This window comes from Calidris pugnax, unplaced genomic scaffold, assembly GCF_001431845.1.
Source record: "Calidris pugnax isolate Ruff unplaced genomic scaffold, ASM143184v1 scaffold303, whole genome shotgun sequence".
In the NCBI taxonomy this organism is placed as follows: Eukaryota; Metazoa; Chordata; class Aves; order Charadriiformes; family Scolopacidae; genus Calidris; species Calidris pugnax.
In genome coordinates, this window is record NW_015091087.1 from 771,056 (window position 1) to 791,885 (window position 20,830).

The following is a 20,830-nucleotide window of genomic DNA, read 5'->3' on the forward strand; positions in this document are numbered from 1 at the left end:
CGGCGCGGCCGGAGGAGGCGGCGCTCCCCGGCGGGGCGGGCGCAAGGCCGCAGCTGCTTCCCGTACCGCCTAATAAGGCCGGGAGCGGCGGAGCGGGCCCCGGGAGAGGCGGTCTGTTTGAGAGGAGGAGGAGGAGGATCCTGCTTCGTTCCCCGGGCAGGGACCGCCGGCGTGCCCGCCATGGGCAGGAGCGTGATGGAGGGTCTCCCCTTCCCCGCCTGTCAGGCCGCCATGGGCCTCGCTGTACCCCGTCCCCCTCCTGCCGGTGCCTGGGGCACCAGACAGCCCCTCCAGCAGCCGTGGTGGTCACCCACTCGCCCCCGGGCCTGCGTGCCACCCCGGAGGGGGTTTGTACGATGGTGGTTCACATGTGTCATGAGTCTGCACGGCCCCAGCGGGGCTCTGCAGGAGCTGCCGACCTGCCCAAAGCCCATCTCCCGGCAGGGCTTTGACCCAAGGACCGTTCCTCTGGAGAGGGTGCCCCTGCCCTCTCCTCATAGCCCAGGAGCCAACGTTGGCTCGGCAGCCATAGAATCATAGACTCACATGGGGTTGGAAGACCCCATCTGGAGATCATCTGGTCCAACCCCCCTGCCAAAGTAGGTCCACCTAGAGCAGGAACAGGAACTTGCACAGGAACTTGGCCAGGCGGGTTTTGAACGTTTCCAGAGACAGAGACTCCATAACCTCTCTGGGCAGCCTGTTCCAGTGCTCTGCCACCCTCACAGTAAGGAAGTTCCTTCTCACGTTTAGGTGGAACTTCATAAACTCAAGTTTGTGCCCATTTCTTCGTCCTGTTACTGAGCACCATTGAAAAAGACCTGACCTGTCCTCCTGCTACCTTCCCTTTAAGTATTTATGCGTTTATCAGATCCCTCCCCTAAGTCTTCTCAAGACTAGAAAGACCCAAGCCCTTCAGTCTCTCGTAAGAGAGATGCTCCAGGCCCCTAATCATTTTTGTGGCCCTCTGCTGCACCCTCTCCATATGGGACATGCCTGTGCCACGTGGGACAGAAGCCAGGGAGGGCAGAGGAATTCCTGCCCAGCTTCTGGGTGGCACAGCCTCCCAGATGGCACAACCCAAGAAGCCTTTCCTCATCCCCAGGCTACACCCTTGCAATCGAAGCTCAGCCAGGTTTGCAGCACAGCTCTGCCCTCACCTTGCCCCTTTTATCATCATTTCAGCAGCTACAAAATCACGCCCTCTAAAAGTAGCCTGTGAAATGCTCCCTGGAGATGAAGAATTACACGGTGGAGAGCAGCCCCATCACATCACTCGGTGGGGCTCAGACATGATGTCAGCAAAACATAACTCCCTCTGCCCAAGACACATACAAAGCAATACATTTTCCCCCCTCCCACCCAACTAAAAATGCATTGTATTTATAAAGCACATTTCCTCCATGTACTTCTTTTTTTTTAGCCAAGCTTCAGCAGGAAAGATTGTTTTTACACAGTGTACAGACAGAAATACTCCATCCAGAGCGGTTGAGAGCCGGCAATATCACAGTGAGGCTGAAATATAGCTGTGGCTCAGCTCTCCGAGCCAGCCTAGCTTTTACCCCCTGAAGAATTTACTTCCAGGCAGCTATAACTTATTTCTTTCTTTTCCCCCAAATCAGGGGTTAAAAGGAAGATGAACCACAGGTGAGAACAAGTCATTAACTGTCCAGGTGATTTCACTGATGAGGAGAAAAAGTTGCTCATAAAAAGGTTCTCTCCCAGGAGTAGGGTCAATGGTTTATGTGACTTGTTTGCCTTTTGAGTGCTGGTTGCAGCAAAGCCCACCTTTTTGAAGGTAATGGGATATATTTTTCATTTATAATGCATAATAAAAGTTTGGGGGTTGCTATGAACTTTATGTTAATTTGTAACAGCTCTATTTGTAGCACAGTATGTCTGTTATGTAATCAGAATGTGAAAAATATTGCCTGATAATAGGGATAAGGGGTTATGGTTTGGTTTGCTTGGATTTGATTATGGGCTGGATTTCTTTTGTTCCTCCTGAATCTTATTTTTATTTTTCTTATAGCTTTAAATTTCTCTATAAAAACCTAAGCAAAAGATCCACATATTAATTTAGTAATGGATGTTCTTTGATATTGCAAACAGCTGTGCTGGAAGCTAACTGTACTATTTACTTATAAATTAGAAATGTTACTTCAATTAGTATTTTTGTCACTCTAATTGTAAAAGTATTCTAACTGGACTGGATTACCTTAATCTTGAGTAAACAGATAGTTATTTCTGTTCTCCAGTCTGCATTGTGCTGTCCAAGTCAATTCTTCCTTGTTCTGGTGCAGAGCAACTCTAGTATTCTTATAGCAGCCAGAGAATATCCCATGGGGAATTTATTTAGAACTTTGTTTGAAAACCTCTTGGAGTATTTTGGACCTAAGATGCTGTGGGCTGCAGGAATTTTTCAATTGTTAGATTTAAAATGAAAGACAGAATTAACTTGATAATGGAAGAAGTTAGAATACAGATTCCTCTTGGAAAAAGAGGCAGGCTTGGACTAAAGTTAGCTGTCAGGTAACAGTGTCAGTGTTTAAGAAAACCTTGTTGAAGAAGACCCACTGTGTCTCAATCCCAAATACATTCCAAGCATCAGGGAAAAGCCTCTTTTCTTTTAAGCTCTTTTTATCTACTTGAGAGGTTGCCAGACCACTCTGGTTTTATGAGGCCTCACTCCTAAAAAGTAGGCTGTAAAGGGGTAGTAGCTAAAATCTTAGCTCTGCTATTAATGGACTGTGGGGTGTGGTGCTCTCTTTCCTCAAGGAAAGAACAAGCTTTCGTCTTCATGTAGAAGAGCAGGAAGTGTAACTTGCCTTTCTGTCATCTCCTCTAGCTATCAGATAACTGTAGCCCAAGCACGTGGGTAATTTGAAGACCTTCAAATCTCTCTCTTCTCCTGTCACAATGTCTGGACGTGGAAAGAAACCTACAGTGGTTGCCAAACCAGGATCTGCACAGAAGAGATCCAAATCGGGCAGGGCTGGTCTGCAGTTCCCCGTGGGTCGTGTCTACAGGCTCCTTAGGTTGGGGAACTACGCTGACAGGGTCGGTCCTGGTGCTGCCATCTACCTGGCTGCTGTCCTGGAGTACCTGAGCGCGGAGGTCCTGGAGCTGGCAGGGAATGCTGCCCAGGAAAACAAGAAGACCAGGATCCTGCCCAGACACATCCAGCTGGCTGTGAGAAATGATGATGAACTGAACCAGCTGTTCTCCTCTGTGACTATTGCTCAAGGAGGGGTTATACCAAATATCCTTCCCCACCTCCTTCCCAAGAAAACTACTGGAGGTGCTGCTCCTTCACAGCAACAACATGGTAGCCAGTGAAACTTGCTTTCCCTTGTCTGGTCTGTGCACTTACGGATGATGGGAGGACTCAGTAGCACTAATTTATATACGTTTGCTTCTTTGTCAACTATTTTTCTTGTCAATGTTAATGCATTTTTTATAGCTTGCAATAAAGTTCCTAGGATGCAACACGGTTCTCCTTTCTGTTTTCAGGTCCCCTTCCAGGGATGGAGGAACACAGAAAATGTGTGTGGGGAAAAAAATTCTAGCTTACAAACAGAATAATTATTTTTTTTTAAAAAAAAAAAGGTCAGGTACACATTTACTTTTGAAAACATGTTACAGGTTACTGACTGTTGTGGAGCAGGTAGAAGAATAAAGACACACACACTGCCATTTGGTGAACTTTTCCTCCATTGCAGGTTTATAGTGTGATTAGTTCAGGTTGCTTAACTCTGCTTTAAAAGTTAGTAATCCTCTGCTTTAAAGTCTTCCTGGTGGTAAAGCTGCACTGAATGACTACCTGTCTTTAGACTGCTCCAACATGACACTAAAGCCTCTATCCCCTCTATCTTGTTACAACAACAGTAGGTAGTCATAGCTAGTTTAAAACCTGGTGCAATATTTGTGCTGTTGGTAGAGGTGACTGTCTACCAGTGCAGGAAAACAAAAGTCTCCATGACCAAACAAGCCCCTGGGCCTTTGCTGACCAAGTCATTGAAAGTCTTAAAGTCTTCCCCCAGGAAAAGCACCCAGGGTTTCCTCTGTTCATAGTGGGTGCTGAGGTTTGCTTTTGAACTGGAAACCAGAGATCAGCTGCATTAGGCTGAGTCTGCTCCTGAGGCAGTATCTCACAGAATTCATAGCATCCTGCCAAGAGAAGACCTGATTAGGACCAACTTCCTGAACTGTAGCTGGAGCGTGAACTTTCTATTTGAAAAAGGTCTGCCTGTCCTGGTGAATTTGATCTAGCTCCTTTGTCCCCTTAAGGCACAAGGGGATCAGAGGCCACTGGCCAGGTTTTAAGATGCTGACAGACATCACAGCTGTGTGCAGCTGAATTAATGACTCACTCCAAGCTGGGCTTACACAGAAATGGGAAGATAAGACACCTGATGGAGCAGGCACTGTGATTTCAGGGTGGTGGGTAGCTGGAACAGTCATTGCATGCTGCTTGGTTTTCAAGAGCAATTTGATGAGATCTTGGCTGGCTTGCAATTAATCCAGTGAAGTGAGAAAAAGTGGAGGATGCTGAAGCAATGAGAAGTTAAAATGTCTGAGAGTAGATCTTAGGTTTTGTGTGTGTAGTATAGATGTGCTATATGTAATTAGTCTTGTGCTGTTTATACCTGTAAACAGAAAAAAAAAAAAAAAAATTTAAAGGAGGTACCAGAGAAATGAACATATGAAACAAATTATTTCCTCCATTTGATCATGGCAAAAGAAATCAGGCTTGGGCATAGTTATTGCTTTGGACCAAGCAAAAATCTAAAGGTTTGCAGTAATGGTAGAAGGTTCAAGCAAGGTACTAATTTTGTGCAGTTTTAAGTGGTGCTTACAGCACCCTTTGCTAATCTGGAGAACTGCGTGTCAGTCATCATGCTGATGCTGGATGCAAGTTTCTCCCGTGAGCCTGCTCTGCACCACACCGAACAGACCCTACAAGGCACGGCCGGTGCTCAAGGAGCTTCTAGAAATGCCTTCACCTGCCATTTTGTGTATGAGAAAAGACACGGAGTGAGCTGTGTGACCCTACCTCTACTTACACCCAAAGACAGAGTTTATGTTGAAGTACTGCTCCTATTCAAAAGTCAATTTTTTTAAGTATTTCTTTGATCAAGAACAATCCTGTTCGCTTACGTGTAGCCAATAGTTCAACCCATTTGTAAATTGACCAGATAGCATCGTGATCTGAAAACTCCCCCCTCTGGCTTCACAGTTACAGAGGGTAGATATTTCTTAACCGACCTGCTCAGCAAAAGTTTTTGTTGGGCCAGGGCTCAAGTTTCCATCACTTGTTTACTGAAGAAAAAAAAATAATAATTCAGCTGTCACCACACCATTGACCCTAGAAAGGACGTATTATGCCTTGCAACACCGCTAGGCGTGACTTTGGAATAAAAATGGAGTGTGTGACGGATGGGGATGAATCCTAGAAGAAAGAGAACCCACTGCCAGAGGCACTGATCTTCCCCAGCCTCTCAGCGTGGTCACAAAGCATCCCTTGTGGTGTGCTGGCACCATGAAAGACAGTGGTATAGGTTGCTGAATTTAATTCTTGATGACTGCAGCAAGGTGAGGCGTGCCCCCTTCCAGCTGTAATAAATGAACCGCTAATCAGAGATTCTGCAGTTCTCTATGGCAGTAAATATTAGACATGTTTTCAGAGGACATCAGCTAACAAGGTGCTAAGCACCTCTACAAGGAGTAGTAACAAATTCTTATGCTCTTGGAGACTGCACTGAGTTGTTCTTGTATTGAAACCTTGATTGTTTCTAATTTTGGGTGGCTGAATCGTTGCTCAGCCAGGTGGCATTAAATTATGTAAGAGCTGGTAATGAGATGACTACCACTGTGGAGTTTAAAAGGGATCTGCTCTTGCTAGAAGATGTGGTTTGGGGGCTTTGGGTAGTAGCATTGTTAGAAAAGAGGCTGAGTCAAGAACTCCTTCAGGTGAGGGTTTGTACTCAAGAAATGGCAGCATGTTTTCTTTGTGTTAGATAAACTTCTGAGTGACATAATGTTTCTGTAAGTTCTGTGTTTGGTGTAAGGCTGATTAAGGGGGCTTTTAATTTTTTTATTTACTTGTGTAGGCTATTTTTAAAAGCTGTCCTGTTAATGCCCACAAAAATCTTTTAAGATAACGTTTTATTGTATTTTTAAGCACTTCAATTTGGTATTTGATTTAGGTCCTCCTTGCATCTGGGTAGAGCTTCTAATCACTTAAAAGCAACTAATGATTAAAACTTGAGGGTAATTCTATGTACAAGGGCAGAATTTCTTTGTTTGTTTTCCAGTTGCTTTGAAGAGTGTGCATTGAAAAGTAATTGGTACTATGCAGCGCCAGAGACCTTATGTCAGTAATAAGTGATGAGGCTCGTTCGAATGGGTGCCATACAAGAAGATGGTACTTGTGTATTTATAGTAGCCTGATGCAAAGTAATTTCAGTGTCTGGTTTAAAACAAAGCTTCTCTTCTTCTTATAAGTATTGTTCCTGACTGTGGCCTTGTATCTTCCATCAATAGGTCCTCTCGCATCTTGAAGACAAGATCTACTTGAAGTGGTTTCCAGTAGGTGAAGTTCTTGTCTGTTGTTCTTAGTTCAGTTTAAAATATGAAATTCTAGCTCTGGTGTTCACAAAGTCACTGGAGAAACTGCTTAGGTTCTTACCAGGGGTAAGTTCAATGAAATTTCCCTGCAGGGTTTCTGAACACTTGTAATTATCTTGAAGCCTAGTTTGCTTAACCTTTTTCCTTAACAGCAGTCCTCTTTTGATACTGGGCTAGAAGACCTTGCTCCTTAGTTCTACCTTACCCTTTTGAAAAACTTTGGACATCTAGTCAATGGCTGACCTGTTGCTCTGACTGAGCTTGTAGGTGCCTCTTGACTGGAAACTTGTCAGACTCTCCTAGAGCAGCAGCCTGGCCCCTCTGCTCCTTCAGTCAAAAGTATGAACAACTAGCAAACTTTCTGAGGGGAAAACTGACTTCTAAGGGCATCAGAAAGGCAGTGAAATGAGGAGAATGGAGGGACTTAAATACTCAGTTTCTGTGTCATTTTGATTTGGTTTCTTAATTCTTTCTCTTTTTGCACTAGATTGATGTTAGAATGTCTGAACATGGGAAGAAAACCAGAAAGCTCCTCCTTGTGCCAAAGAAATCCAAATCAGCCAAGGCTGGTCTGCAGTTCCCTGTGGGTCGTGTCTACAGGCTCCTTAAATTGGGGAACTATGCTGACAGGATCGGTCCTGGCGCTGCCATCTACCTGGCTGCTGTCCTGGAGTACCTGAGCGCGGAGGTCCTGGAGCTGGCAGGGAATGCTGCCCAGGAAAACAAGAAGACCAGGATCCTGCCCAGACACATCCAGCTGGCTGTGAGAAATGATGATGAACTGAACAAGCTGTTCTCCTCTGTGACTATTGCTCAAGGAGGGGTTATACCTAATGTTCTTCCCAAACTTCTTCCTAAGAAGACCACATCTCTTAAACAGCCCCGCAAATGTGTCCAGTCACAGGAGTTCTAGCTGCCACAAGGCTCCTGACCTTGTAGTGTTAACACTGGCTTTCTCCACAGCTCGGAGTTTTTCATGCTGGTTGGCATTTTTGGTCTAAACTTGTTTATGTGTACCTGCACATGGCTGACAAGCTGCTAAAGATGGGGTTGCTAGTTAGGCTTCCCTAGCTATGTCCTTCAAAACTAAAAAGTCAACAGACTACTTCTATGAATAAATAAGTGTGCAAAGGACTCTTCCATCTTATTCCCTTCTGTAAAATATTTAGTGCACCCAACAGAAGATTTTCTTTGGCAGTGCAGTTGTCTAAGGAAAACTGTTCTATGGTCTTTAAAGCTTGTGTCTTCTTGTGCGTAGCTGGAATCTCCTTATTCAGTATGTCTAGGAGTCTGCTTCATCTGACCTCTCCAGACCTCATCATGTGCAGAGTTAATTTTTCAGGATAAGTGGATATATCTGAGAAACTTAAACTGTGCTGCCTTATAATGATGGTAACGGTGATGATTGTATCTGAGAAACTGCACTGCCTTATAATGATGGTAACGGTGATGATTTATCTTCTCTAATGCTTGGATATGGTGGTAGGGCTAGGCTGTAACTGCATAGTGTCACTCAACACACCTTGGTCCAAAGGTGATGTTGGAATGGTCCTCTGAGTTTCTGCATTGATGGAGTGCCATCCAGGGACTCTTCTACAGACAGTATATAAAACTTGTCAGTGCTTGAGCCTTAAAGTCTCCTAGAAACTCCTCTTAAAAATGAATCCAAATATAATTTCTACCTCTCTGGTACTGAGAATCTTCGTAGCTGGTTTAAGGCTGGTTCCATTAGGATCCAGATCAAGGAAACCTGTGTGTTAAAAGGCAATCTAGGAGATGGTCTTTTCCAGGACCTTCCAAAACTCTTATCTTCCACCTGCTCAGCTTGAAAGGCTACCTAGACACTACTAGATTTGTCCACATTATGGTGGACACTCTAGTAGTAATCTGCTTGCTGTGCTGCAGAAGACTTTGTTTAACAGCTTCACCAGGAAATTGCCACGCAGACTTAAGAAGGAGCTTTCTAAGTGCATTATTAGGTGTGTGAATTCTATTCATAACACAAAACAGGAAGACCCTAGCGTCCACCAGCTTCAGATATATTAATCCAGGCAAGTACAAAGGCTGTTGAGAGAACTATCTCAAGACTGACCCTAGTAGCCCAAGGTTTGGGAGCCTCTGTTTCCCATATCTGCCCCACAGTAGTCTGTATTCTGCTCACAGTAATCTGTATTCTCTAGTGTGCCTTACAGACTACATATACAGTTCTGCTCACAGTAATCTGTATTCTCTAGTGTGCCTCAATTATCTCACTAGGTTTTTGACCTTGTGAGAGTTGGGACCTTTTGAAGAATGGGCTGCAGAGAGCTCACCCAAAGGCTAGGAAATGCAAATGAAGGGCAAGAAGTTAGGAAAGAAGTGTTGCAGGGCTGTAGCCAGAGGACTTTCTGTATGTGGAGCCTCTAGCTTGTGTAAGATGCGAACGCCTACTAGGGGATTGATTTATAGTGTGGGTAGTAGACAAATGTTGTTTTGAGGGCAGTTATAAGAACAGCCATTTCTACCTGTGTAAACATGGCAACTTTTGGCTAGAATCTAGAGGGTGAAACCGTGCTGAAGTGCTGACCTCCACCATAAACCCAAACCCTCTAAGCTGCTGTCCTGGAAAGCAAGAGCAGCTTCTCAGGGGGCTGCTGCATGTTTTTCTACAGCAGTTTCCATCAACACTGACTGTATGAGCTGTGTTTGAAGAAAAGCAATCCCCTATTTCCTATCAGGCTGGTGGTTACGTTTCATGCTGTGTTGGCTCAGAGGCTTGCTCCTGCCCTGTCTGAGCCAGCTGCCCACAGCATGGGTGCCCTGCAGCAGCATGGGTTTGTGTGGCTCCTGCCATGCTGCACCATTCCCTCTGCTATGTCAATAATGGCAACTTTTGGCTAGAATCTAGAGGGTGAAACCGTGCTGAAGTGCTGACCTCCACCATAAACCCAAACCCTCTAAGCTGCTGTCCTGGAAAGCAAGAGCAGCTTCTCAGGGGGCTGCTGCATGTTTTTCTACAGCAGTTTCCATCAACACTGACTGTATGAGCTGTGTTTGAAGAAAAGCAATCCCCTATTTCCTATCAGGCTGGTGGTTACGTTTCATGCTGTGTTGGCTCAGAGGCTTGCTCCTGCCCTGTCTGAGCCAGCTGCCCACAGCATGGGTGCCCTGCAGCAGCATGGGTTTGTGTGGCTCCTGCCATGCTGCACCATTCCCTCTGCTATGTCAATACAGCTGCTTAAGGCACGTGCTGCAAACCAAGCTTTTTCTTTTTTTTTTTTAAACTCTTTAAAAATCAAAACTTGCATCAAACTACTTGTGTGTGCCTTTCATGGTGGTGCTGGCACAACTCAAGGGTTTGCATGGGGGCAGGAAGAAGAGGCTGAGGGTGGGTTGATGGCTGGGGCTGCTGAGGCAGAGATTGTCTCCAGTGCCCCCGCAGTGTGGGCTGTGACTGTGGAGCCCTGTGGGAATTCCAAAGGTCTCTGCCTGGAGTGAAGTTGTATCATACCAGGTATGTGAGTTGAGAAAATCCATGGAACAGGAGGTTTCAGCAACCCCCTATGCCTACAGAAAAATTATCAAAACAGGGAAAATGAATGGAGACCTTTCCCCAAGTCTCAGCTCTTCTGCAGAGGAAGCAAAGCTTGACCCTGGCTTGTGTAAGGGATTGCCCCCCATCTTGAGGAGCTGTATGGCCTGGGCTGGGACAAGCTGGCCAAGAGGTGCTGCTGCTGCCCAGGATACAGAACTCAGCCTGAGACCCAGTCAGAGGGAAAAGAGCCATCAACGTGGTGCTGGTTGGTCTCTCTGTCCTTGATGCCAAGTAACTAATGTAATACATTTTATATTAAATTCATCTAGCTTTACCAGAAAGTTTATGTAGGTTTCAGCATGACTGTGGGGTGGCTGGCAATTTCAAGGCTTCCCATTGAGACAGAAGCAGCAAACTTGGGAAGACATGGTTGGTCACAGTTGAGAGCCCCATAGGTGCTATGGGGTCTGCAGCTCGCGTCTGCTAAACTGCAAGGAGGGGAGAGGCATCACCTTTAGCAGTGACTCAGCCTTGCTTTCTTGGCAAAACTCAACAGGTGAAAACAAGCTGGAGGAATACTGGAATGAGGTGGGGGCACAGGGCAGTGACAGTTCCAGGGAGAGCCACCAGGAAGGAGCACCCCTAGAGTCCCAGAGCTATCATGCAGCTCTGCTCTGTCTTGAGTAACTAGAGCTGACTTCTAGATGTGCTGGTTCCCGAAATACACCTTGCTGTGGCTCTCCTGGTCTCTGTGCCCACTACTACAGCTTTTCTGTTGCACTTCTAAATGTAGAACCACCACTGCATTCAGTCCTGCTTTTTTGTGAATTCTCAAGACAATTGAAAAGATAATACTCAATGTTAAGATATAATTTTGCGTAACTCACTAATTCTCTCAGTTCTGTTTCTCTCTTGCAGCTGTGAAGCCTCTTTTTTTGTCTCTTTTGAAGATACACATGCTTACAACATTACGCATATTTCAATGGGGTACTTTCTATCTTCTAGTAAAGAAATCCATTGTCAGTTTTAATACACAATAAAATATATATTCAGCCCTCTTGCTTATCCTCAGCCCTGTTCATTATCAGCTTGTGCATTACTCTATCTGAAATAAATGCCTTGATAATATGTGAAGCATGTGGTTTGTGAAGGCTATCCTAGAAGCTGGGTCAGACTGCTCCTGTTTCCACCACTTCCTTCTTGGCGTGTCTCTTCCTCAGATCTCCTTTGTCACAACTGATGTGCTTCCTTGACTTCAGGGGGCAAATTGTTTATTAACTAGCTAATGTTCGTAGGCTATTTTGAGGCTGTTGAGTGTTAGAACTACTGGAAATTATTGCTTTGTTTATACAAGCAGGTCGTTAGACTCTCAAACAAGGGGTTATTGGATGAGAGTGTGTGGGAGAGAATGGCACGACCGTTTCCAGCATTGGAATGAAAAATGTGTTCTCTCCAGCTTGCTCCAACCGTGCAGCTTTCTTTGCAGTGCTGTGTGCAGCATCTGTGAGAGTGTTCTTGCCAGCAGTATCATGGTGGGGTTTCTTAATTGCTCTACCCAAAAAAAGAAAAGTTCCCTTAAACTCAGCTAGTAACCATTTTAACAATTATTACGTCTGCGATAACTTGGCAGCTGGGAAGAGGAGTCAGTCATGCTCTTAGAAATGTGTAACCTATCAACCAGCAAAATGTGCAAGCTGACCCTGCATTATCTCTGTGCTCTGATCTCCATGGTCGGGGTGTACCTCTCTTCATCAAAAGCACCACAGTTTAGGTGTCTCTCTACACATGCCCCTGATCCAGGAAGCTTTCATGAAGCTGCCCAAGGTTCAATTTGGCCGCTATGCTTTCTTTCAGACTTGCTGTTGTCAGCCCAAGGCATTAGCTAGCTCTGTTGCTCCTAGCCTGCCCTGGAGCTGTGTTATTCCAGCACCTTGCTCCATGCCATATGTTGAATCTAGGGCTCTGAACTGCCACCGAGGCAGTTGTCAAGGCATTGCCTCCTGAGGTTGGTGAGGGGTCTAGAGCACAAATCTTATGAGGAGCAGCTGAGAGAACCGGGGTTTTCAGTCTGTATAAAAGGACGTTGAGGGGAAACTTACTGCTTTCTACAACTACCTGAAAGGAGACTGTAGAGAGGTGGGGGTCAGTCTCTTCTCCCAAGTAACATGAGATAGGACAGGAGGAAAATGCATCAAGTTGCACCAGGGGAGGTTTGGGATGAATATTAGGAAAAATTTCTTCACTGAAAGGGTTGTCAAGCATTGGAACAGGCTGCCCAGGGAAGTGCTTGAGTCACCACCCCTGGAAGTATTTAAAAGACATGTGTGTCTTTTAAAGTGGTGCATAGGGACATGGTTTAGCGGTGGTTTTGGCAATGTTAGGTTGATGGTTGGACCAGATGACCTTAAAGATCCCTTCCAACCTAGACAATTCTATGATTCTAAGGTCTCATGATAAGAGAAGGTACCACACAGAGAAAGCCCAGCAACAGAAGAGGGAACCTGTCTGTTACTCAGTGTTTAGGTAAATGAAAAGAGACACTGACATTTCTTTTTTTCCCTTTTTTTCCCCATTTCTGGTCCAGTTGTGATCTCAGCCCATGAGAGCACTTCTAGGTATCATGCCACGTAGCAATAAAAGGCAGAGTCAACAGGCCTACCTTGCATAATGTAGAACATAAGAAAAGTGCAAGTTAGTAATCTGAAAATAGCTGTTCTTCATCTAGGTCAGAGGAGAAACTTGGCTCTTTCCCTTTGTAGCATGCGCTGAATCCAGGGCACTGGCTAAGCCGGAATTAATGACACAAAGGAGCAAACAGTGAGGGGCTGTGTCAAGCTGTCACAGCACTTGGCCAACTTTTTCTTTTGAAACTGAGATGCTGCTGAGTCTTTCAGACAAGCCCAGAAGACAGTGAAGATTGCTGCTTGAACTAGGAAACAGATCTTTTTATGAGCTTCTCTATTCATTCAAACACCACGCAGTTGCTTGATGAGGCTTAAATCATACTTCACTAGCTGAATTCACACTGCTGTAAGGCAACACAGACATTACCCGTGAATCTGTCAGGGCTATGTCATTAAGCATCTGTCACATATCCTGGTCCCCTCTCCGTCCCCAAGTTTTAACTTCCTTACTTATTTCAGATTTACTTTCTGTTATTGACCTCTCTTTTCAGGGTCATTGTAACACATCAGATAACGTACCTGGGACCCAAGTTGTCCAGGGTACCTTATACGTGTACCCTGCTCACTGCCGTTCAGTAACAGACCTGGGAAACTTTCCTCAATGTGCTTCCTATTTATCAGCCTGGTAGCTTCTTTCCACGTGTTATCACAGGGGCCTGAGTCTCACTATGACCTAGGTTTAAATCTGTTTGCATCGGTGGAGATACACTGGTGTGAAACTCTTCTGAGATGTGGATCATGGCCTACTTCTGGCTGAGGACTTCCCTTGTGTCATCCTGATGGGCGTAACGGGCTGTCTTCCATGAGAAGACAATGGCAGCAATATTAAATCCTGGTAGAATAATATCCTTGTGAATAATTGAGTGCTTCACCATCATCTCATACTGCCAATTGAAGCATTCTTCTGAGAAATTCAGATTTGCATGTCGGGATTCTTCTCTCTGAAGATCACCCTCTCTTCAGATAGACCTAGTCTTCCTTCCTCTGAAATCATGGGAAAAGATCCAGAGACTGGTGAAACCCTGTTTCCTTTTTTAACACGGATTACAAAATCAGTACTGGTCCATGGCAGAAATGAGTATGCAAGTTATTAAGAACTTAAGAAAGGGTCTACTCCCCCTTCTACCCTCTGTAATCCATCTCATTTCCTTTATGGATCCATACATTTTTGTAACAATCATTTCTGTAGCTTTTGAAAAAATAAAATAACTCTTCCACATACAGGGGGTTTTAACTTACTTTCATTACATTAACTATCTCCAGTTCCTCTGAAAGGAAACTTGCTCTGGTACCTGCTTCATAGCATGTTCCTCCTCAGAGTGTATCCTTTGCCTCCTTTGTCTGCACCAGGACACTCCATGCCAGGGCAAACGGAGAAGGAAGGGCTAAAGTTGAAGCAGTTGTTGGGAGAAATGGGGCTGAAGTGGTAAGAAACCATGAAATGGGAGAACAGAGACCAAAATGCTGTAAAAATAGAGAGACATAGCCAGTGAAGGAAAGAGCAGCATAAATATCAGCAGGAAGTGAACGTAAAATTTATTGCGTGAAGTAGCATTTCCTGATAGAATAAAGCAAAACAAAGAATAATTCCCTTCATGGCAGGAATTACTGGGTGATGTTCTTTTGTTTATGGTATAAAGGTTGTCAAGCAAGATTAATGTCAGGATACTTTCCAGCCGTCCTGGCTGGGCATTTATACCTGCTGTCCCATTACCTACTCAACAGGACCACTGATGTTTTCCAGACGTATTGTTCCTTCCACAGCACTTGTTAAAAGTGAATGCAGCTCATTAAGTTTCGTACCAGCCCTGGCAGGGGCCACCAAGAGATCAAACGTCTGTTGCCAAAGAGGAAACAAACACAGTTATGACACTTCACTGCTGCCTTGTAACACATCAGCGAAGAAATGATAGATACTCAGAAACCTGGGGACAGAACAAGGGAAAAAGGTGTTTTGTTTTTTTTTTCATTAGAGGTGTTACCGGTCTGAATGGGACGAATGCAGATCTGGGCTTTGGCACCTAGTTTTGGAAAATGTACACTGAGGAATATTTAAACATTTACTGGAGTAGGGCTACTTACATTGAGAAATAATGATGCATTAAGGTAATAAGACAACAGCTTTTATTTGAGGATAAATTTAAAGGTCAGGATAAATTCTCTCATTTGATTGGAAGGTAAACTCTGGAAACAAGTATGACCATTACAACAATTAATATCATTACTCATTCAAGACATAGTGATTGGGAACAAATTTTGACAAATATCTAGATCATAAACATTTTGCTTCCTTGGAAGGTCAGAGTTTTACCCATGTGGATTAATAGACACTCTTGAGGATTTTGAAGCTATTTCTGAACAGAAAATAACTGGGTATCATAGCAAAATTTTGAGGCTAAGTAATCATACCCTTGTTTCACGAAGAGGGAAGCTGAGTCAGGTGGAAAGATGCCATTTTGGTAGTGCACATGCTTAACTTCATACTCACAGATAAGCCCCTGTTCAACAAAGTTCTTGGTAAGTGTGAAAGTCATGCCCTTAAGTGGTTCAGTGAAGTGTAGGATTACCATTATATATCAAGAGACCCAGAACTAGAGCTCAGACATCCAGTTTCCCATTTTGTGCACTCCCTACTCAGCTGCCTTCTCCCTTCAGTTTTTGGCTTCTCTCCTAAGAAAACAACATTTATGGCAGCACACCATTTACTTTCTAATCCATCTGTCCTCATCTGTTAACTTCCGAATCTGCTGAGCCACTCCAAGCAAATATAATGGAGAGCTGAAACCACAAGCTGATTCCTACCAGTTACATGGGAATGGGTAGCTCTGTAAAAGACAGACCTCCAATGTATGTCCTGACACAAATAAGGGCCACAGCATGAAATTATACTAAAGACATGATAATGTATTTCATGAAATACAATAGAGGAGTTCCTCCTCAAAGTACAAATCTGATAGAAATAACTTTGCTAGTTCTGTTGATCACAGAAGTGCTCGTTTACTTTGGTAAATCAAGACATTAATTGCATAATAGTTTTGCGCACGAGTAGTTCTGTCACATCCCGTGCTACGGATTTCAGCTTAGGTCTAGTCATCTGTAGCCAAGGCTGGTACGTGACTTAGCTGTAAAGCAAAGCAATGAAAAATTTCAAAACATGGCTCCTCTGGCGCCTCTCTTGTTACCAGCACCACAAAACACGTTTGTCTTGATGTAGCGTTACTTTCCTAACTCAATTGTGGAATGGTGCAATTGTCTGTCAAGGAAAACGGATGTTTTCAATAACACGCATTAGAAAATGTGTGTTCATGGTACTCCACAATTCAATGAAGCTGTGGGCAGATGGAAGCATGGAGGTGAAATGACGCCTGGAATAGCTCTTCTTCTTCTACCAGCCTAGAGGACTGATGCCGCTGATGGATGTCCCAGTTGGGCAGAGTGCCTGCGGTTCACCCCGCGCCGAGATTTGTGTGTTTGTAAGTTTGCCATCTCCTGTCACCTTCGCTTTCTTCGTAAGGAGAGGAATCATCCCAAGTTATGGCCCCGGCGAGCTTTGTCCAGGTGAGTACAAAGTCTGAACTCATTCCTTACCCAAGTCAGGAGCAGATCAAGGACCGGGCACCAGTGGCCACATCTCGGCAGAGCTTGGTGGGACCCAGCCTGCCTCGTCTTTCAGCATCACAAATGTGATATTGGCATTGTCCTCTGCTGACCGGCCCCAAGACTGCAATGCTGAACACCCTTCTCCTCTTGGGAGTCACGCGCCGGCTCCATCACAAGTCACAAAATAGTGACTTTGGGTTATTTTTGATTACACACAGTCTGTGGAACTCTATATGCAGCTGTGGAAATGAAGGGAAAGATGTGGTATAAGACTACGAAGTTATAATCAAAGGCTATTTTTGGTGTTTATTTATGGAGCGTAGTCTCTGATGTAGTCCCTGGAGAGGCCACACCACCCAGCAGGGTGGGTGGCTGTGGCACATTCCTTTACTCTGGAGTCATGAGAAGAAGTATGAGCTCGGTCCTACGCTGAATGAGGCTCCTGGATATTGTTACTTTTCTGATGGGTCACACATGATTGTGTGCCCTTTGTCCTTTGTGCTCCCAGATCGGTTACGTGTGTTCTGCGTTTTTGCCATTTCTGTTGGAAGTTTTAGTCCATGTTTAGGTCTTTTGCTGGTTGATGTTTAGGTAGCTACACTCCAGAAGCATGTGTTTATGTGCGTGCATCCCCCCCTGCAGTAATTCAATAGGCATCACCTCAACTGCTGTATAGAAACCTCTGGGTGCAGAGGCTGTGTGCTAAAGATATTAAAAACTTTTTTCTTTCAAGTTTGCCGTATGTTCTCCTTCAGACCTTTTTTATTGACCTCTCAGCAGGTTTAAGGCTAATACATAGATATTTGGTGTACAAGGCTCTTTGCCCCAGAGAAATGACAAAATTTTAGGTGGTGAATCATAACCGGCTATGAGATCAGTCACATTTTTGTTCCTGCACTGTGGAAAAAGCAGATCCAAAAATGACTGGAGAAGAAGACTTGGCAGCTACTTCTAGTTGTGCAGTGCAGAAATGTATCAGGGTGATTGATGCATGGATTAGGCCAGTTTATGCAGTCCAAACTGGCCAAACACATCCTTTAGACTTGTTTAATTGGGTAGAGGATTGGCAATTGCAATGTGTGAGTTGTCTGGAACAGATAAGGCAAGGCTTCACACCGATCTCCACACTCTGTTTCAGCTGCCAGTAGAGATCCTGCAGTCACTGCTCGACTCTAAGATCCCAGCAAAGAAATCAGCACTTTGTGGCTGTGTTTAGAACAATAAATATGCAGTTCATTCGGCAGCTTCACCTGCACTGGGAAGGCTGGAACAGGGTGCTGGCAGCTTTTGGCTGGCCTGTCAGGTGGCTGCCTGTCATCTGCCCAACTGGCTACGTAAAGCAAATGGTTTTAAATCTCCAGCAGGTAGATTTGGAATTCCTGCAGCTACTTCTGTCCCATTACCTGCTGAGAACCATGAAGATGAGACGAGCAGTCAGCTGGTGTGGTTTTAGTTCCTGGATGGTATTTCATGTCACGCATACATGGCAGTTCTCTCACTGCCTGTTTGTCAGTCTTCACTGTCAGTCACTTAAATCCTCTCGTTGCGTTTTCAAAGAGCTCCAGTTTGTGTGCAGTCTGAGTTTGCAGGTCACGAATGGGCTTTTCCATTTTTTCATTGACACATATGTTTCCTTTAACATGCTGGCATGTTTTCTCTCATTTTATGCAAGTGTTCCAGAAGCAAAAATCACGTCCTTCCCAGGGCTGCCCTGCAGCTCCGGGCACATACAGCTCTGGGAGTTAGGTGCCACTTGTCATAGCTGTTAGCGTGATAAATGTTATCAAGAGATAAAAGTATGTAAAGTGTAAGTGCTGGGCTCTCTAGGACTGAATCTTCCGCTTCTCCAGAAGCAGCAAGAGCAATTTCTATCTGAAGTGTGCTAGATATTCAGCAAAACAATGGTACTAATCTCTCATTAAATGAAACATAATTAGGAATAAACATTGCACCATGCTGTAACACTGAGAAAAAGCTGCTTGCAGTTATTTCAGAGCTGGGACTTTTGTAACTTAGAGTCCAAGTGAGGTGTCAGAGAACTTTTAGGACTAAGAAAAAGTAACTGCCTATCAGTCAGTGCTTCATTCTCCTGATTGTCAGACTTAATGTGTATCTTTCTTTATTTGAAGCTTACATCTCCTGGCAGCATCCATCCGTTGGGCATGGCAGATACTGCCAGGAGTGGTAAGCTCTAAAATTAAGCATTTTATCATTCCCCTCTTCAAACTTTCCTTCTTGCAAACCAACCTTGCTTTATTCAGGGTCTCAACTTTTCTTAGCCTCTGCCTTTCCTCTCTGCTGGGCTCTCTACTGTTGGTCCTCCTCTTTCTTCTCCAGTGCTACTCTGTGAAGTTTTCCCTACAATCCTTAGTGCAATACCTCCCATCTCAGAGTCTCTACAGCTTCTTTTTCATATTTTTGTGTTCTCCCCAACACTGGGATATTTGAGTGTCTACAGTTTGCAGCTCCCCTTTGCTGCAGAGCAGGAACTGGTTTGATACTGGTTTGAGCTGCAAATGCGTGATACCTTCCTTTCAGCCTCAGCGAGCCCTACATGTTTTTTCCGGAGGTATCTTTGCCAAGACCATTCTGAATGCTGACTCTGTCCTCCAGCCCTTGCCGTCCCTCCCAGCTTGCCATCGCCTGGAGATTTAGTAAGTGTGCTCTTCCCTGTGGGAGCCGAGAAGGGAGTGAGGCTGCCCGAGGCGCTGGAGCACAAAGGGACTGGAGAAAGTGAAGTAAAGCACCAAGATGTTTTTTCTCTCGTGCTTCATGCTCTGGCTCTTTGGTGAGCAGCACGTCGTGAGGCCGAGGGGCACATTTCCAGGTCCCTTGCTGTGCTCTCTGCTGAGCAATGCCTGGCTGCGCCAGCTCCAGCGGGCCAGGCTTTTAAGGCAAGAGGTCCTGGGCCAGCTTAAAGTGATTTTTGAAGCAAGTTAGGCGGCATAAAGGTGTGTTCTCCTGAACACGCCTGCCTTTGCCTCTAACCGCTTGCTCTAAGCTGTGACAACTGGTTTCAGGGGTTGATTGTTAGAAAAAAAATTCCCCCTTTGCAGCTTAAATGTATTGCCTCTCAGTGTAATTTAGTCTCCCTCCTTGCTCCTTTTTATTAAAGAGGATGGATAAGCATCAGATTTACTCTTCTGAACACACTCAATACTTTGTATACCTCATCATGTCACTCTCTGTTTCTTTTATCTCCTGCTGACAATGGGAACTGAGCTTTCACTTCTTTTTCTTGGAGAAATTTTTCTGCGCTTCTAATTGTTTTTGTCACCTGTGTCTGCGCTCCTCAATTTGTGCTGTGGGTTTTGCAATAGGATGTTCAGAAAGAGTTTCAGGCCAGAGATGACCTTTACATTTCAGCATTATTAATCTCTCCTGTTCCACGGGTGATGTTTGTGTTGCTCCAGGGAGCAAAGGTTTTTCACCAAGCAGTGAACAGGAGCTCTGCTGTCCATTTTACGGAGGAGCCACAGTGACTACAGAAATATGGCTGAGGAACCTAAGCTAGTTCCTCACCTGAAAATTACCACCTATTTATCAGTCTTATTTCACCAGTTTCAAAGCCCAAATAGATGTTACTCTTGAAACCTGCTGTGGGTGGAGGAAGCTACCACTGATCATGAGAGCACAGCATGTGGTACAGAATTGCTGTGGGTTAAACCTAGCTAGCAGCTCAACCCCACGGAGCTGCTCGCTCACTTCCCCCCTGATGGAACGGGGGAGAGAACTGGAAGGGTAAAACTTGTGTGTTGAGATGAAGACAGTTTAATAAGTAAATCAAAGCAGAACAGGAGTTCATTCCCTGCTTCCTGTCGACAGACAGGTGTTCAGCCATCTCCAAGAAAGCTCCATCATGCTTAACAGTGACTTGAGAAGACAAATGCCATCACTCCAAACGTCCTCTCTTTCTCTTTCTTTCCCCAGCTTTTATTGCTGAGCACAATGTCATATGGTGTGGACTATCCCTCTGCTCAGTTGGGGTCAGCTGTCCCTGCCGTGTTCCCTCCCAGCTTCTTGAGCAGCCCCAGCCTACTTGCTGGTGGGGTGAGAAACAGAGAAGGCCTCGAGGCTGTGGGAGCACTGCTCAGCAGCAGTTAAGACATCCTTGTGTTATCAATAGTGGTTTGCTCACAGATCCAAAACACGGCACCATACAACCTGCTATGAAGAAAATTAACTCTATCCCAGCCAAAACCAGTACAAATATTTATGCAGAACTGAGCAAAACTTGATGGCGTACAGCTTTGGCCCCTGAGATGAAACAGGCCAGAAGTGCCATTGCTGTGCTTTTGTATCATTACCTCGTATTTATTTGCATTACCACGGTGCATCCCTGTGGCAGTGATTGATCAGGACACAATTGTATGCAATAAGCAGACGCAGAAGCAGCAGCAAA

At 44.9% G+C, this 20,830-nt stretch overlaps 3 protein-coding genes across 3 annotated transcripts in view; 2 read left to right on the forward strand and 1 right to left on the reverse strand.

Annotated features, from left to right (window-relative positions):
• PDCL3 (phosducin like 3) overlaps positions 1–182 on the reverse strand; it is a 7,056-nt gene extending 6,874 nt beyond the window's left edge. The window contains exon 1 of the mRNA XM_014957742.1: positions 67–182. Within this exon, the coding sequence (XP_014813228.1) occupies positions 67–182 (116 nt within the window). The remainder of the gene's footprint in view (positions 1–66) is intronic.
• A 2,737-nt stretch (positions 183–2,919) lies between these two features.
• LOC106897234 (histone H2A-beta, sperm-like) lies at positions 2,920–3,339 on the forward strand. Its single transcript, XM_014957744.1, has one exon. It carries the CDS (start codon positions 2,920–2,922, stop codon positions 3,337–3,339), a length of 420 nt encoding a protein of 139 aa, XP_014813230.1.
• Positions 3,340–7,129: 3,790 nt separating this feature from the next.
• LOC106897233 (histone H2A-beta, sperm-like) lies at positions 7,130–7,543 on the forward strand. Its single transcript, XM_014957743.1, has one exon. The coding sequence runs from the start codon at positions 7,130–7,132 to the stop codon at positions 7,541–7,543; it is 414 nt and encodes a 137-aa protein (XP_014813229.1).
• The last annotated feature ends 13,287 nt before the right edge of the window (positions 7,544–20,830 follow it).

Excerpts from the sequence above, each read along its gene's own strand:
- LOC106897234 (XM_014957744.1), top strand. The coding sequence starts at position 2,920 with ATGTCTGGACGTGGAAAGAAACCTACAGTGGTTGCCAAACCAGGATCT.
- LOC106897233 (XM_014957743.1), top strand. The coding sequence starts at position 7,130 with ATGTCTGAACATGGGAAGAAAACCAGAAAGCTCCTCCTTGTGCCAAAG.